The sequence below is a fragment of the Stegodyphus dumicola genome, chromosome 5 (genome assembly GCF_044657685.1).
Source record: "Stegodyphus dumicola isolate Sdum_Otavi_A_Nest chromosome 5, ASM4465768v1".
NCBI classification, from domain to species: Eukaryota; Metazoa; Arthropoda; class Arachnida; order Araneae; family Eresidae; genus Stegodyphus; species Stegodyphus dumicola.
Window position 1 is genome coordinate 33,268,807 of NC_140772.1, and position 18,148 is coordinate 33,286,954.

At 32.2% G+C, this 18,148-nt stretch overlaps 2 protein-coding genes and 1 non-coding gene across 3 annotated transcripts in view; 1 reads left to right on the forward strand and 2 right to left on the reverse strand.

Moving 5' to 3' along the window:
- The window catches only part of LOC118185673 (spliceosome associated factor 3, U4/U6 recycling protein-like), an 80,303-nt gene extending 64,674 nt beyond the window's left edge, over positions 1–15,629 (reverse strand). The window contains exons 1-4 of the mRNA XM_085816548.1: positions 15,418–15,629; positions 9,830–9,956; positions 5,707–5,811; positions 1,535–1,728 (exon numbers count right to left, since the gene is read on the reverse strand). Coding sequence (XP_085672674.1) covers positions 1,535–1,728; positions 5,707–5,811; positions 9,830–9,956; positions 15,418–15,549 — 558 coding nt within the window. The 5' untranslated portion in view covers positions 15,550–15,629. The remainder of the gene's footprint in view (positions 1–1,534; positions 1,729–5,706; positions 5,812–9,829; positions 9,957–15,417) is intronic.
- Positions 15,630–16,541: 912 nt separating this feature from the next.
- On the reverse strand, positions 16,542–17,461 carry LOC118185675 (nicotinamide riboside kinase 1). The gene has a single exon (XM_035355566.2). It carries the CDS (start codon positions 17,279–17,281, stop codon positions 16,682–16,684), a length of 600 nt encoding a protein of 199 aa, XP_035211457.1. The 5' UTR covers positions 17,282–17,461; the 3' UTR covers positions 16,542–16,681.
- A 196-nt stretch (positions 17,462–17,657) lies between these two features.
- TRNAF-GAA (transfer RNA phenylalanine (anticodon GAA)) lies at positions 17,658–17,730 on the forward strand. Its single transcript has one exon. It is a non-coding gene; the product is annotated as a tRNA-Phe (tRNA).
- The last annotated feature ends 418 nt before the right edge of the window (positions 17,731–18,148 follow it).

The window sequence follows — 18,148 nt, forward strand, 5'->3', positions numbered from 1 at the left end:
TTCTCAACTTTGGTTGAAAAAATCATAATTATCCACTTTATTTTATCAAGATGATTGACAAGAATTTGAATAGAAGTTATCTGTTGAAAAGACAAGTGTACCAAACTACACTTTTAGAGCATCTCTGGACAAGATGGAAGGAACAATATTTACTTGACTTGTGAACGGCTCACCATTCGTATACTCCTAAGTACAGACTTAAAAGCTGAAGATGTCGTTCTTTTGGAAGGGTCTACAAAGTCCAAACTCTTATGGGAACTTGGTGTGGTAGTGGAGTTATACAGAGGATGAGATTAACATGTTCGTTCTTGATTAATTAAGATGCCCAAAGGACAAATTAAGAGATCCATACAACTTTTATATTTTTTGAAGTTGTGAACCTGAGAACTATTGATTGAACTATTGACTTTTTTCAACATTTGATGAAAACTTTTTGAACTTATTGATTATTCAGTAATTTCTTATGTTTAATTGATTAATTTGATTTATTTCATATTTTAAATGTTCAAGAAGATTTTTTTTTATTGTTACAGTAAGTGAGTGTAAGTATTTTCATTTTATTTGGATTTAATTGCTATTCTGCTTAATTGAGTGAACCCTATGAGTTCAGGTGGGGAGCGTAAAGAAATATGATTTCATACAGCAATAACAGCGGCCTCACCTAACAACTCACCTTTTCTGAGGTAAAAGTTAGTTAGATGTTAGATGCTAGACGGAAATGGCGCATTAATCATATGTCGATTAATTAACTAATTAACTCTACATATTGTAAATAAATATTTAACTTAACCTTGTCGAATATAGATCAATTATAGATATAGATATGATGTTCTTCATATAGAAAGATTTTAGATATGGTCAAGTTTCACCTTAGAAATAAAACCCCCTTTCGTGACAATGAGAAATATTATGGAGAAAGCCACTAGTGCTATGAGAATGGAACATACAAAATTTTAAGTTTTACTAATTCAATGAATTTCATTTATTGCAGGGAAAAATTTTCTTAGTAAAGATTAAAAATCAAAAACCTTGAGATTCAGTAATCTAGCGGGATATATGTTGAAAACCTAGAACAGCTGGCAGCTAAGTCATTTCCTTATCAATGGACAATTATGAAAACAAATAGTAAAACAAGTAATTATACTAATCTAGATAATAAATAATGTTTAAATACAGATTTATACCAACAAATCCAAAAAGGACATCCCACTCAAAGGCTTAAACCATTAGTATGAATACTTTTCTATATGTAATACATTATTCATAGCAAAGTAAATATAACACAGTTTACTTCGAACTGATAACAATTACAAGAAAACAGTGCACGGGTTCACTTCAAATAATATAAAAATACAGGCAAAACTTAAATCAGAAAATAATAAATCCATAAGTTATGGATTCACAATTTTCTTTCATCAAAATTTATGTTTTACTAAACATTCCCTTCATGGTTTAAAGGGTACCAAAGAGAAGAAGCCAAGGAGCAATGAATCTTAACAACTAAAAATCAAAACAAAAGATGAAAAATATTTACCTGCAAGGTGAGAAAATAAACACTTTCAAATTCCTTGTAAGCTTCCCAAATCAAATAACCTTGAGTGACATGAATACCAACAGCAGTAACAGCTTTCTCAAATGTCTGACGAATAATTTCAAGGCCACCTGACTTCCAAGTTTCGCCAATCTTGCCAATGGTAAACTGAACATATTCCAACCATACAGCAACAGCTAAAATACAAAATGTTACATTACTTAATGAAAAGCTATTAAAAGCTTAAGCACAGAGTTAAAGGACCTTAGTTTTATTCAAATGTTGCAGTAATACTTCATAAAACAAGTGAATAAAATGCCAAACATATATATATATGAGGAGCACTGACAGATTCATGAGTTTATTCTGTGGAGGTAGTTAAATTAGTAATTCAACATTGATATATAGCTTTGTTTTTAGAAAAAAAAATTTTGATCTGTCACACAAAAATATATGCACACAGAAGGAAACGATCATTGATTATATCATTGGTGTTGAAATTTAAATCATTTGCATATATCTTACCAGACTACATTCCTGCAAGTTTTGTGATATTTGGTTGGATTTTCTTTAACATCGTGCAAAATCTAGCGTATGCTCTGATTTCAGATTCTAGTTCTATATTTCTTAAGACGCCATTGAAATACTAGTTTAAATTTTAAATCCTTTTTTGATATCCTATGGATTTAACAATTTGAGAATTGCCCATGACGAAAAGTCTGCAATAGAATTTTTGGTAAAGTGCAGGATCACTTACTGCTTGACAAATTTTTAAGAATTGCACATATTCGATACCCATGTACTTATCGACCTATACTCACTTAAAAAAAAATAGAACTGCACAAAAATGGCACTGCACACACCCTTGACTTTATCTATGTACACATCGACCTATTTTCACTTAAAAAAGTAAAAGAAAATTGACAAAAATCCAATTATTTTTATCCTTGTAAAAAGCGGCAAACAAATAAGTGGGCGATTCTGCACGTTACCGAGAATTGTTTTAAAGAAAAGGCATCATTCATTACAGAAAATTATGTTTGAACAACCAACAAGATGAAATTATGCTTTAGCGATAACTTGGTAGCGAAATATCGATGCAGGCATCCATTCAGTTATGTTTAGTAATTTTTATATAAATTATAATAATGATCTGAAATAGTTATTTACTCTTATGCTTCCATTCAGTCATGTTTAGCCTTTTTTTTTATATAAATTATAATAATAAAAAAGCATTATATGAAATTAACCTTTCATCTAAATTAAAACATCAATCTTAGATAGTTATTTACTATTATACTTCCTTTCTTGCATTAGGGTTGCCGCAATTTTTTTTGGCAGCACTGGCATCAACAATAGTTGGGCAATTTTTTACAGCCCTCAAAACCGAATAGTACCCTTTTTTGTGACAGAATGTATTTACAGATGTGTCTTTGGAAGGTAGCTGCCAAAAGAAGGTTCATTATAGTTTTCAAATGAATATAAAAAAAAATTATTAATACAATAAAACATGCCAATGAAAATATCTAATGGGCCCAATCATGCGTATAAGCTCAGTAAACCCCCAAGTTATGTAAATAATACATGTCATAAACCTTTACATTGACATTTCGAATTTTATGTAAGTTTGTTTAAGTGTAACTGTGTTTAAAGACCTGTAATTTTTATTATCATTATTTACACACTGCTTAATATTTATATATTATTTATGGACTATTACTTTATAAATGAAATATGCAGCACTATTTACTCAGATATAAACTATAAAAGTGTGAAAAATTTATAAAATAAAAAAAAAGTAAACTAAAAAAAAAAAGGCTTGATAGCTAATTTAGTTTTATAGTGAGAGAGTCAGGGCTAAAGGTGTACGGCTGCAAAGAGAAAAGGTGTTCTCTAGCAACTTTTAGGTGTTTCTATGTTCAAGACTGAAGACAGCTGTGGCCATATAAGTTTCTGGGAGCAGCATCTAAAAAACAAATGCTAGAACAGACTATGTAGTTACATGGCCTTGCAGCTGGATATGGCAGATAACATTCTGAAACCACTGAGTATTCAGATCCAACGATTCTACACTGGTTACCATAAATTAAGGAAAAATCACAAAAATCATGATTTCTGAAAAAGTTACATGTAGAATTTTATGAAACTTACCCACAATATACAACACATAGTAAGGTATCAAATAACATAAAATGAAATTACCAGACAAATATGGTAGTATAGCAATTAGAACATGTATAAAATGAACAAATCGAAGGTATCAGTTTGCTATAGGAAAAACGTACCTTCAATATGGAATATGATCGCCTCTAGAAGCAATACAGAACATACAGCGATGTGTGATGCTTTCAATTATGTGGTCTATCGGTTCCACAGGAAGCGAGAGCCATTGCTCTTGCAAAACAGTTGCAAGCACGACAAGGGTCTGAGGGGGCGGATTGAGAGCAGCTAGACGTCTCCCAAAAGCATCTCAAACGTGCTCGATAGGACTCAAGTCCGAGGATCGAGCTGGCACATAATTGTTTCTTGTTGAAGATAATCATCTACGATGCAAACCCTGTGTGGTCTTGCGTTGTCATCCTATAACAGGAAAGCATCACCTATTGCCCCAGCATATAGGCGCACATAAACATCAAGGATGTCATCTCTATAAATCTGGGCATTTACGGTTCCCCTTGGAAAGACATGGAGGTCTGTGCGTCTACCCAAAGAGATGCCACCTCAAACACAGACACTCCCCTTTCCGTATGCATCTCTTTCATGGATGTTTGACGGATGATGACGGATTCTAGGTTCTCTCCATATCAAATAACGCATACTATCGCTTTCTAGACTAAACCTGGACTCATCCATAAAGAGAATCGCCCTCCATTGATCAGGCGTCCAGTGGACATGTTGTAATGCCCACTGGAAACGGTCCCTCCTATGGCGTGACGTGAGCGGCACACAAATGGCTGGTCGCCTCGCATACAGACCACCTTTGTGAAGCCTTCTACGCACAGTTGACGTAGACACGAACCTTCCGGTGGCTGCAGCAAGGGAGGATCTAAGATAAGTCGGAGTAGCGGTTCTATTCCTGCGTGCACATAATGTCAAATATCGGTCATCGGCGCTCATCGTGGCAGTTGGCCGTCCTTGGCTGAACCTCCTAGATGCCGAATCTGTGGTTTAAAATTGCCTCCAAAGTTTTTGAACCACAGAAGGACTCACATTTAGCCAACTGGCCACTTCTGTTTGACTTTGTCCTGCCTCTAATCTCCCAATGGCTCTCCAATGCAGTTCTGCAGGCAAATGATGTCTGGAGGTCCTTGTTACGAATTGACTATCTCAGATTTCTGATGTCACTGTCACAGTGAAATATGTGGGCTTGCTCTCAAACATGGACTTTTATGCTCCCCGCAGATGACGTATTCCAAAAGCAGTGCCACTAATTTGCATATCGCAGTTTTACTCAACTACTCTTACTTGGCAACATATTCAAATTTTACACGGTTTGGCTTATTTTTGAGGGAGTTATCGCTATTTTTGTGATTTTTCTTTAATTTATGATAACCAGTGTAATTTTTCTAGTGCCATGTTTATGTGATTAAAATTCTCAACTAGCCCTTTTGTTGTAAATTTCATGTCTAGAGCTGGAGTTAAGGCAGCATAGCATTTTCAGAATGCCTTGAATTATCATCGTTGGTAAACTCTTGAACCTTTACTATCATTATAAAATGTATTGCACTTGATATAGCTTTAATTTCTATAATTCTATGAAGTTCATGAAATGTACATAAAATGTATTGCACTTGGTATAGCTTTATTTTCTATAAACCTATGCAGTTCAATTTTCATGAAGATTCAACAAAATTAAGAATTTTTAAGAATATGTCAGGTAATCACTGCACTTGCACTTGTCATTTAATTAACCTAGACTTAATAACTACATCTGTTAAAAGATACACATACTAGAAATTACTACACTTAAGCCATTCTTGTTATGTAAATTACACATGAAATTTTTACTTATATCACATTGATGTATTTTCCACAGCTTTTTAATTTCTTACTAATATAATGGCCCTGGTTAAAAATACTAACAAGATTTTCTTTTAAACCCTTCAAAACAAAAGATAATGTTAAATTCTTTTAAGTGATAACAGCATATCCCGGAAAAGTAACAAAATTTTCACCTGCATAATCTTTAACAGCTCTTTCAAAAAGTTCAGTCAAGTGATCTTTTTGTTCAGAAGTAACAGCTAAGGTTTTTTCATCATTTAACCAATCCAACCACAATTCTAAAAAATAAATAAATACATAAAATAAAATAACCATACAATGATGAAAATTTTAAGCAAGAAACAAAATTTGATTTAGCATTTTAATTTAAATAATCTAAAACTTTTACTTTGAAATAAAAATACTTCAGTTTGTATACTGGCAGTTTTCTCAGAAAAGCTCAAATATCTCAATTCAAATTAACATATTTCAGCATTCTCCTTCCAACATTTAGATAAAGAGGTAAATAATATAATTAGGAGACACTGTTGAGAAAGTACAACATAGTAGACAACTTACTAGCACATGTTAAATGCTAGGGATACATAAATATGACATATACAAAAAAAAAATGTATTAAATAATTCAAGATCACAGACCATTTTAAAATTTACTCTGTAACAAAAAATAGAACTACTCTTATATGTGCCCTCAGGTTGCGAAATTTCTTGCCAAATCCACGCTGCCATATTACTATCTAAATTTTTGTCTACATTTTGAACTTTAAGCCTAAAATATCTCCCAAAATGCTGTCTTCACAAATGCAAAAACCAAGTTTTGAACAAAAACGCAAAATTTCTGCGCATGCGTAGCGTTTATGCATGCACATATGCATTTATGCATGCGCATAATATGTTTACACATGCATGTTTAATGTATAATGGACGGTATAAGCTAGACTAAAATTATCTATTTCAGTTAATGTTGCAGATACCATTGTTCCTTAATCTTCTAATTGGATCGGTTTATTATTTTTTGCAGACTGTTAGAGCAATTTTATAAAAAGTAAGCTTGAACTTTCGATTATGTCAAAAAGAGTTTCCGATTCTGGAGCAGCCAAAAGATCTACAAAGCGAAAGCATGTTTCGATGTCCATCAAACAAAAAGTGGAATTGCTGCAAAAAATGGATAAAGGCATGAAGAAAGTGACAGAGAGGTTAGTGAAAATGAAAAAAATTTCGATTGACAAGTTAGTCGGCATTCTCGGCACAGCAATTACAGGACTTGAACAGCGGAATTTTGTAACTGAACAAGAAATTATGTCTGTTTATAGAATTAAAGAGAAAGTATTAGCACAAGAAACGAAGCAACTTAAACAACTTACATTGAAAGAAATGTTTAATAAAGTAAACAAATAAATATTAAGCTTTTTTTTTTTTTTTTTGTAAATTTTGATACCCTTTAGATCATAATTGCTCTTTATTTCATAAACTACGGTTTCATATTTTTAATTGTATAATTTCTGCATGCCATCCTACCAGATTTAAATTGATGATCTATAATCCGGAAAAACCCCTAACCCAGAACTGCCGAAGTCCTGACAAGTCCAGATTACGGACTTTGTACTGAATTAGGGCGTGTATAAGAGTAGAGCCCAAAAAATCCTTACATCTACCAAAAGAAAATGACGAGAAATTTCAAAACAAAATATGCACACTCTTCCATGATTATGACAATAAATAATTAAGATTGTATGTCAATCAAAAATATCATTGAAGTAAAATATTAAATATACTCCAAATATGGTTGAATATCTAGATCTTTTATACAACTATCCAAAATAAAATATACAAAATATTAAAAGAAAAAATTACAGAATGCTAGAAAAGGACACACTGAATATTAGAATCATGGCTAATTAATGCAAAGTGAAAAGTTTTATGTTCTTCATATAACATAAGTCTAAATAAATGAAACATTTTCCCATTTATGTTAAACATGAATACTACAATTCTATGTAAATTTATAAACTACAAAATATAGAATCTTCATACTATAATTTATTCACTTATGCTTTAGTTATTTCTTTTTTTTCACTCAAAAAATAAAAAATTCACTCACTAATCTATCTGAAATTGGATGTTTAACTAAATTATGCTACTACATTGCCTTTCAAAAAAAGTTAAGTATGTGGCATTAAATTTCTCACAAAGAAAGATGTTATGAGATATTTCTATGCCTTGGTGAAAAACAGGAACTAATGTGCTTCAGCATTGATGAGAAATAGACAGTTACCAATACACATAGCAAATTCATTTGTTGTTTATATAACACAACTTATTTAATATATACACATATTCAGAAGATGCAATAAAAATTTGTTCATATTATTTTATTTATTGCAAATCTGTAAGCAATTTATTTAAAATACACAACATATAAAACAGATACTTTCTAGTGGCCACAGTTGAGTGATTGCTTCTACTAATTCATGAAACACATTATCATGGCTGATGTGATACCTTGAGATAAATTCTACTGGGTAGGTCTCTATGGATGTTAAAATGAACCGTATATGGTACACAATGAATGAACTGCTTATGTGCAATGAATGAGCTGCTTAATTTTATTAAATATTAATTACTGGAAGACATTAACATTATATTATGATTAACCAGAAACACACCAAAACAAAATTCTGGAACTATTTCCTTATAATATTAATAAAGGCGATTTCCTGACACAGGTCACGAACAAGTCACAAACACATATTTCTGAAGATATTTCGATGAGTAAACAAGGAAGTTGATGCACTTTTGTATTGTAGACTCCCAGTATTACTTCAAAGCTTTGAACAGCAACAGAATTCAGTTTGAAGTCATTAGCAAAGATTTCTAAAGCGAGGGGTTATCTGTCAGGCAGCAACTGTCCTTCGCTCTTCCAAGAAGAAAAATGATACAGTCGACTGGATTCTCATAACTGGAAAGTCTAATTATTGAGTGGAGAAATTTTTCTTTTTTCCTGGTCTCTGTTTTGGAAACTCTTAACTGGTTGTCCCCTGCATGAGTCCCAGTTCTCTGAGATCATTACTGGCTTTCTTAATTCACTTTCCCATTCACAATCCATGGTGAGAAACAATTCTTGAAACGTGACTTTTGAGTCTTGCATCCTCTCGCCTTGTCCCTCTTATCTCTAGTCAAAATAGATTCCTTACCCCAACTTTTCACTTTCTCCATCTGCTACTAGTTGAGTATTGCTGTTCATTCACCACAGCTTAAGGTCTCTTACTTTAGGGCAGGGAATTTCTCTTTACCATGAAAGACAAATCTAATCCTTCTTCTCAAAGGTTCTGTATTCATTAGATAGGAATTACATATTCAACATCTCCAAAAAAGGTAAACATTTAAATTGTTCTAATTTTCCCTCGCTTCTAGAACATTCTCTTCTATTTTTTTCTCTGTTTCCATAGAACCATGCAATCTGATTATTTAAACACCAAATTATATCATTTATTAGATTTATACAAATAGTCAGAAACAAGTTCTTTCAATTAAAAGGTTAAATAACTGTCGATTCATAAATTAAAATTACAATTAAACATCACTACAATAGAATAACAATAGATGTTAATTGTTTTATAACTGTGATGTCAAAAACTCTAGTGCAACTGAACAGATTTTCAAATGTTTCATCATTAATATAATGTACTAGTTCTCAGAGAACTAATACCTCATATGCCTGCTTACTAGTACCTGATCTATTCAAATGAAATGTTTCCATTCAGAAGAAATGCCAGAATGGTATATGGAAAAGAAAATGACAACTTCCTTAAGTGCCTCATATCTTCCAACAGCACAATGACATTGCAAATCTTTCAAATATATTCTTTGTTTATAACAAAGTTAATCCAATCCAAAATTTTCTTTTCCCTCAAGAGAAACCTTAGAGTTCAAAACCCCTGCACAAGATTTGCTTTTGCCCTATACTTAAATTAGATTTTTTTTTTAAATTACTTTCAAACATATCATTTGATATTTACTATTATTTACAACAAAATCTTATCCCATTAGTAATAACGATAAATTTAACAGAACAAAATTCCCATACGCACTTGCTACTTAAGAACTGCATGCTTAAATTTGAGAAGCTAACATCATACACTTTAATTCCGACAGACAATACCTTTTCCTCCATAAGAATTTCAATGGCTAATACATTAAAACATTCCCAAAACTAAATCATTCAACAATCAAATTACAAAAATTGGTAATCAAGATAGAGAGATTAAACATATGCAATATAGGATAAATAGCAAACCTGGTGTTAATGGAAATAATTCACTCATCTTTTCTCTGGCAGACCGAAGTTGGTCCAAATCTCCTAACTTCCTGCATAATGATATCAACTGAACATGCAGATCATAAGTGTAAGGACTAGCCTCTATCTGAAATATAAGACTAGAATTAAGATTTCTTTAGTTTTAACAACATTCATGATTAACGTGAATAACCAAATAATAAATTAATGAGGTACTAAGTAAAATATTAGGAAATAAATTAAGAGAAAGATTTACTCCGTACAGTTATAAAGGTAATTTTATAGGTACACTATGATTATCTACATCCCAACTGAATTTGTTCAGTCATGGATTTGTTAGTGAAGTCACGAATGGAAGTTATGAATTTGTTAGCGACTTTCCAGAAAAATGGGACCTTTCCTATAACAAGGGAAGAATTCAAAATTTCTGTGCTGAAGCGAAGACAATTTTCAAAATGGCAGAGCATTGACAATTCCAGAAAACAGCAATCAATTACTAAAATTTAAAAAGCAAGGAACTTTGGTAATAAAACACCTACCTTTTTTTGAGAAATTTTTCTGCAATTTTCTTTTACACTGCTGTTCTCCCCGTGTACATAACAACCTGTTTTTGTTAAGGAAACCATCAGAAAATTACACAAACTTGGCAGGGTAGAGTAGACTTTAAAGTACCCCTTGTATTATGACGAAGTTGTTGTTTGATTTATCGCCAACTTGTTGTTTCAATTATGGTAGCCTGAGTAGTTAAATGTTATGGAAACCCTATTGTGACGTAATCGGGTGCATGATTCTGGGAAATTTTGAATCATGGGATGTTTTGTAAGCGTTTTTGTGGTGTGTGTTAAAACCGTTTAAACGGATTTGAATGGGTTTGTAGGAAGAAAGGTTCAGATGGTCCCTATGTGAAGCGTTCGATCAAAAAGAATACCTGGTTTGAAAAAAGTCATTTGAGTATGATTGATATTTTGATTTTTACGTGGCTCTGGGTGTACGAAGCGAACTCGAAAATCATGGTAAGTGAATATTTGCTTTTGGTAGTGCTTAAATGTATAACATGTTTTTTCTTTTTTATGTTATTTTATTGTTTGGTTTTAAATGTATTTTATTGAGATTACGTATTTTTTGTTTGCCTTTATTGTAGACTTTGGTGCACAAAAATCACAAAATCACAATCAATTGAAATCACAAAAAATTTGGGGGTTTTCTATTTCAATGCAAATACCCACTTGGAATTTTTCGAATGCATTTTGACTACTTTGTGCTACTTTTTTTTCTGTGATGACTTTACATGCATATCTATAACTCAAAAATGATTAGCCACAGAATGTTGAAACTTTGTATATGAGACTGCTTTAATATCTAGTTGTGCACCTCTCATTTTTTTTACAATTGACAGCACCAAAAGTGAATTTTCGGATGAATTATTATAATTAAAATATATTGGAATGATTCATTGGCTAATTCTGGATACAGAAAAGCAAGGATTCTTTGTGGAAGAGAGATTTCAACGTTTCTCCTCCTGACAAAGTAGTATTGAAGTTGACTGAATTCCTCTTCTTTCTTTATTCTTTAAATTTCATTGATTTTTTTTTAATTAGGGTATTACTTGTTTAAAGTATTTTAGTTTTAATATCTATTAAATTCTTTTTTACATTTATAGGATTTTCTGAAATTTATTACTTATGAATTTCAATTTTTGATGCCATTGAAAAATTGGTTCTAAATTTCGGCTAATCTTTGGAATATGGTAACAGGTAGTTTGGCGACATTTTGGTAAGGCGATAAAGGTTATTAGCTAGGACTTTAGCAGTGTACATGGATAAAGTCAAGAGTGTGCGCAATGCCATTTTTGTGCAATTCTGGTATGTTTCTTTTAAGTGAAAATAGGTCGACGTGTGCATGGATAACGCATATGTGCAGTTCTTCAAAACGCAGCAAGCAGTGGGCGATTCTGCACTTTCTCTCAATTTCGCACCTTATCTTCGTCATGATTAAGCATTTTTGTTCCATAAAAGTTCTAGTATAAGCGTAATTCGGCTAGCAGATTGTTGGAAAAAATGTTGAGTGAAAAAAAAAAAAAAAAACATGCCTTTACTTCGTGAAAACAAAATGGCGTCCAAAACAAAACTAGCAGGTTGCTGTAGCAGGGTTGGTCGCCAAAAAATTGCCAAGTTACCATAATCCAAAAATTAACCTAAATTTCTTATTTTATGTCTTAACTGATAACTTTTCAGCAGCTTAATGCACAAAAATACTAGGCTTGATTACATATATTTTTTTAATTGTTTTGTATATATATATGTATAATATAACAAAATACGATGCTGCTTTAAAAAATGATTGGCGACCTCAAAATTAATATTCTAAATTTGGTGCTCTTCCCCTAAATTCATCTGTTCTCCCAAATTTGAGATCTTTCGACGTTACACAACACTGCTTGAAAAAGGTAACTAAAACTAATATTGACCAATCATAGCTTGTTTCTAGAATTGCATGTACTTTGGTATAAAAACCTCTGGCGAGCTAACTATGTCATTAATTCTGCATCGTACGTTTTTCTGCTATCTTCTACCTTGCTAACAGCTCCTCGCTTTGCCTCCTCATCTAAACTGCCTACGTCTTAATTTTAAGAATCTAATCATCTGTGTACATGGTACTTTATCATATTTCATTATGATTGAATAAACATCTGTACAGATGATTAGATATGGATGGAAATAAAGACTGGAAATTTGTCAAGTTCATGTTTTGTTGTCTTCATCTGTAAGCCTTCATTCTCAGCCACAAAGACTGCAAACTGATTCCTCTTCTATGCTTCCGGAATTATTATATATATAAACCGGGTGATCAAAAAGTCACTATAAATTTGAAAACTTAATAAATCACGGAATAATGTAGATAGAGAGGTAAAAATTGACACACATACTTAGAATAACATGGGGTTTTATTAGAAAAGCAATAATCTGATCAGAAAAGCAATAATTAGCATAATAAATTAAGACAAAGCAAAGATGATGTTCTTTACAGGAAATGCTCAATATGTTCACCATCAATTCCTCAACAATAGCTGTAGTCGAGGAATAATGTTGTGAACAGCACAGTAAAGCATGTCCGGAGTTATCGTGAGGCATTGGCGTAGGATGTTGTCTTTCAGCATCCCTAGAGATGTCGGTCGATCACGATGCACTTGCGACTTCAGGTAACCTCAAAGCCAATAATCGCACGGACTGAGGTCTGGGGACCTGGGAGGCCAAGCATGACGAAAGTGGCGGCTGAGAGCACGATCATCACCAAACGACGCACGCAAGAGATCTTTCACGTGTTTAGCAATATGGGGTGGAGCGCCATCCTGCATAAAAATCGTAACATTTTTTGAACTTTTTTTTTGGTTCTAATAAAACCCCATGTCATTCTAAGTATGTGTGTCAATTTTTACCTCTCTACCTACATTATTCCGTGATTTATTAAGTTTTCAAATGTATACTGACTTTTTGATCACCCGGTATATATATATATATATATATGTGTGTGTGTGTGTGTGTGTGTGTATGCAAGATAGAAAATATGAAAGCAAACTTCTCAATTTAATTCACTATAACCTCTTTTATTTTTTATTTCATTTGAAAACTTCATCGGTCTGTCCTAAAAATAGCGCTTAAGTCTAAACTGCGTCATTCAAATTAATCATGCAATCTTACGTAACCCTTAATGGTTTGACCAATCATCAAATTGTAAACCAAAACTAAAAAATGACTCCCACCCTTCTTTCTATGAACTAATGCGCCACTTTTGCTTGTGTTTTAAATCTTGGCTAGACGTCTTTTTGCAATTATGAATCTCCCAAAATTTAATGGCTAATCAACCAATGCAACAAAGTACAAGAGCACATGGCTAGATTTTGTCAAGATATCTTGTTGATTAGTGATTCAATCTTGAGGGCCACTATAACAAAGAAGGGTAAAAGTATAGTTTAGGGTACCCCTTGGCAAAATTTGGCGGTACATGGATACCGATTTTATGCAATTCTTCGACTCGTTATTTTGGCTTGCGAAGCGTCAATTTTTGTGCCAAAAATCGATGCCAACCAAAGCCAAAATAACAAGATAAACAATTGCACAAACTCCGTATCCATGTACACATTGACTTATTTTCACTTAAAAAAAAAATCCACGAATTGCACAAAAATGGCATTGCACACTCCTTCGACTTTATCCATGCACACGTCAACCTATTTTCACTTAAAAAAAATCCCCGAATTGCACGAAAATGGCATTGTGCACTCTCTTTACTTTGTCATTGTACACATCGATATATTTTCACTTAAAAAGTCAAACGAGCATCAAATTCTACAATATAGGCTAACAAAAACTACATAATCTCAATAAAATACATTTTAAACCACACAATAAAATAACATAAGGAAAAACATGTTATACATTTAAGCACTACCAAAAGCAAATATTCACTTACCATGATTTTTGAGTTCGCTTCGTACACTCAGAGCCACATAAAAATCAAAATATCAATCATAATCAAATGACTTTTTTCAAACCAGGTACTCTTTCTGATCGAACGCTTCACATAGTGACCATCTGAACCTTTCTTCCTAGAAACCCATTCAAATCCATCTAAATGGTTTTTATGTTTGATTAGAGGCATATCCTTCCTACATACAGGACACTTATAATGGCTACTAAGTAAACCTTCATTTACACACCAGTCAATTAAAGCTCTTTTCCCCTTTCTCTCCAAATCGTACAGAAACTTCAAATTAATCTTACTACATTCAGCCATTCTACAGTCTAAAGAATCAAACCAACACACACCACAAAAACGCTTACAAAACATCCCATGATTCAAAATTTCCCAGAATCATGCACCCGATTACGTCACAATAGGGTTTCCATAACATTCAACTACTTAGGCTATCATAAATGAAACAGCAACTTGGAGATAAATCAAACAACAATTTCACCATAATACAAGGGGTACCTTAAAGTCTACTCTACCCCCAATCCACTTAGCGGGCAGGAATAGAATTCCGTACTTTCTATATTATACTCATATCTAGAAACTCTCCAAACTTTAAATCACATAAACACAACATACAGTACAAAGAAATTACTGTTCTGTCATCAGGACAGGATTAAAAAATGATGTATGAGTTCATGTACACATATATGTACATAGGAATGTATGTGTGTGTACATTTGCATACATACATATATTTCTGAATCCAGTCCCGATAACAGTACAATATGAAGAAATTTCACATTCAAAACAGATCACTATCCATATTTCTTACATAACATACAGCTAGTTCCTACATTTGCTATATTTCAAAACACTCTTAGGCACAATTCAAAATATAAACTAATTAATCTGTGCTAGAAACAGAATTGGCAGATCATTACTCTCAGTCTCAATAATTTTCCTTTTCCTCAAGTCAATAGCTAGAGTCCAAGTTTATGATTTATAATGCAAATTACTTTTCATATATAGATATTTCGAATATATGAACTCGGCAACATAGTGACTATTTTAATGGTGGTGAACCGTGTGCATAAACAAAATTGCTAAAAATTTACCCGTTTCTGAATTTCGTTAATTTTTTCTTCATCCGCATCTTCTTCATCTGATGATGCATCAGCAGAATTTGAAAAGGAATCTTCATCTCTCATTTCAACATCTTCGATATCAGCTTCATCTATATTAGACATTAGGAACTTTATAAAGTGAAATATTCAATTTTACAAAATAATATGCGTTTACCGACAGACAGACAAAGTAGATAGATGTCTTGTTTTGCACTCGCTGAGTCTTTCTGCCCGTAAGAGGAAAAGTTACAAAAAAGGGGGCTCATACTAAATTCTTTATAAAGATCGTGGGAGTAATTTTAAAAATTAATAAATAAACATTTTAAGGGTCTCTTTAAGTTGTGAGAGAAACATAAAAGTAGAAAATAGCTTACCAGTAATACAATCACAACTCAAGATCCTTTTTTATTAATTAAAAAAAAATGTTTTTCCTTCCTGTTTTTTAGAATTTTTAACTTCCATTTCAAATTTTATAAATAGTAAGCAGTCTTATAAACTATTATCATGTAATTAAAAATTAATTTTCAGATTAAAATTGAAAAAGGTATGACACAATATTTGAAAGAAAAAAATAAGTGTTAGGTTAGTCAGGATAATCTTAAACGAAAATCCAAATCTTTTAAAATCAGGATTAGTTGGTTATATAAAATTACCACGTTCTAGATCACGGCAATCTCTACCTGCTAATTTGCTGTCGTATCTGACACTTTCTGTGATTTTATTATATACTTTGGATAGTATTTCATTTATTTAAATTGGAATAAAAATTTTAAAAATAAACGTTTAATTTGTTTTTTATACATAAACTATAAATTTCTTCCAGTGTTTATTGTTTTTTACCCTTCTTTTGCAAATGATTTCACTCTTATTAACTGCTTATTCGTCTGGAAGTAATTTAAATTGTACTGAAATACGTATTAGATAAAAGGCATTAGAAGTGATTTTTTTCTTTAATTGGTTCACAGTGGTTTTTTTATTTTCATAATTCTATAAATTATTAATTACAAGGAGAATTAATTAAAATCTTCGCTAAAAGCTTGAAATTTTATTTGCATTTTCAGCTAAATATGTGGTGCCATCTATAGGCTGCTTTATGAACTAAATAAATAACACACTGGAAATTAAAATATATATTAGAATTGCAAAACAAAAATATTACAGTATCAGTATTAGATATGATCATACAAGAAAGTATCGTAGTAACTTCGAATATCTTTATAAACATCATTAAAAAGGAATTCTTTTGATCTCTATTCTATGATTTCTGTAATTTTTCTTGCAAAAATGCTTGAAGGTCAGATAATACAAATTTTGTAATCTGTTCTAAATTACTTGCACCATCTAAGTAAATCACATCTGCACAGTTCTCTCGCACGTCTTCCAAATTCAATAAATACATAGGCCAAACACATTGTTCAAAATAACCAGGAACATCTGGTGGAACATAGACGCGTGTACATCTTCGTTTAAAACATTCATCTTTGGATAACATTAAGAAGTATTTCTTGTGAAATAAATTTCTGATGATAGGATGATTAAATATTATATGACCTTCAACTATGAGAAGCGATTTTTCTCTTATAGGATTTTTCGAAGTTACCTCAGACAAATTTTCCATCATGGCTTCCCAGTCAACTGCTTCAAGACGTTCCCAATTTTTGTGGTTTAATTCAGGAATATGAATATGATATTCGCTATCTTCGCTTCGGAAAAAGTGATCTTGATTCACAATTACACATCCAGGATACTTTTCATTTAAAAAAGAGGCCAAAGTTGTTTTACCAGCATTAGTGCATCCAGAAATACCAACTAGAATCCATTTGGTATCCATGATAGATTTGATGATTGATGTCATGTTGAAATGCTTAAGAAAACTAATAAATAATCGAACTCTAACGATAAAAGGAATATTTAAGCCTTCATCAATCTAGCAATATATATAATTACGTAATATTATTAACTCATAAATTCGTACACGTGGTGTGTATCCGAAGTTAACCTTATACAGTAGTGCTTATTTATCATTTGAGATATATGTGATAAGCTTATTCTTTAAAATTTTCAAGACATGAATTACGATGCATTAAAATTATTTTGATCAACTAATGGATGTTAAAAACATCCAGAATATAACAGGAGATAACTAACCTAAACGAAAAATTGAAAAAAAAAAAAAAAAAATAGATGTATTGAAATATCTTCTTTTATTGTAAATTGTCCTCATTTCATCAGCCGAAATAGCTCAGTTGGGAGAGCGTTAGACTGAAGATCTAAAGGTCCCTGGTTCGATCCCGGGTTTCGGCATTCTAATTTTCTTTTCGCGAATCTCATTTTTATAAATTCCTATATATCATTCACTTTTCCTCCGTACCGTTAAATAGCGTAATTATAACGTTAAACCTAAATAACAATTAATTAATACCGAATAGCATCATCGCGTTAATTTGTTCTGCAGTGCACGCCAGAAATAAAGTCAATTGGCGTATTTCGACTCTTCAGTAACTTCTATAGTAATGAAAGCATTCACAATCGGCATTAAAGTGGGCAATAATAAAAACTATTTCTAATAATCACAGTTATTTTGTTTTATAACTCTCTTTTTGTCGAAAGACAGCAATAAGGATTAGAAACTGGCTCGTATACACGTTACACATGAGGAAAACCACGAAAACGCCCATGCAGCCAGCCCTTTCGCGGGATTCGAACCTCGGGCCGTGAACTA

Excerpts from the sequence above, each read along its gene's own strand:
- LOC118185675 (XM_035355566.2), bottom strand. The coding sequence starts at position 17,281 with ATGACATCAATCATCAAATCTATCATGGATACCAAATGGATTCTAGTT.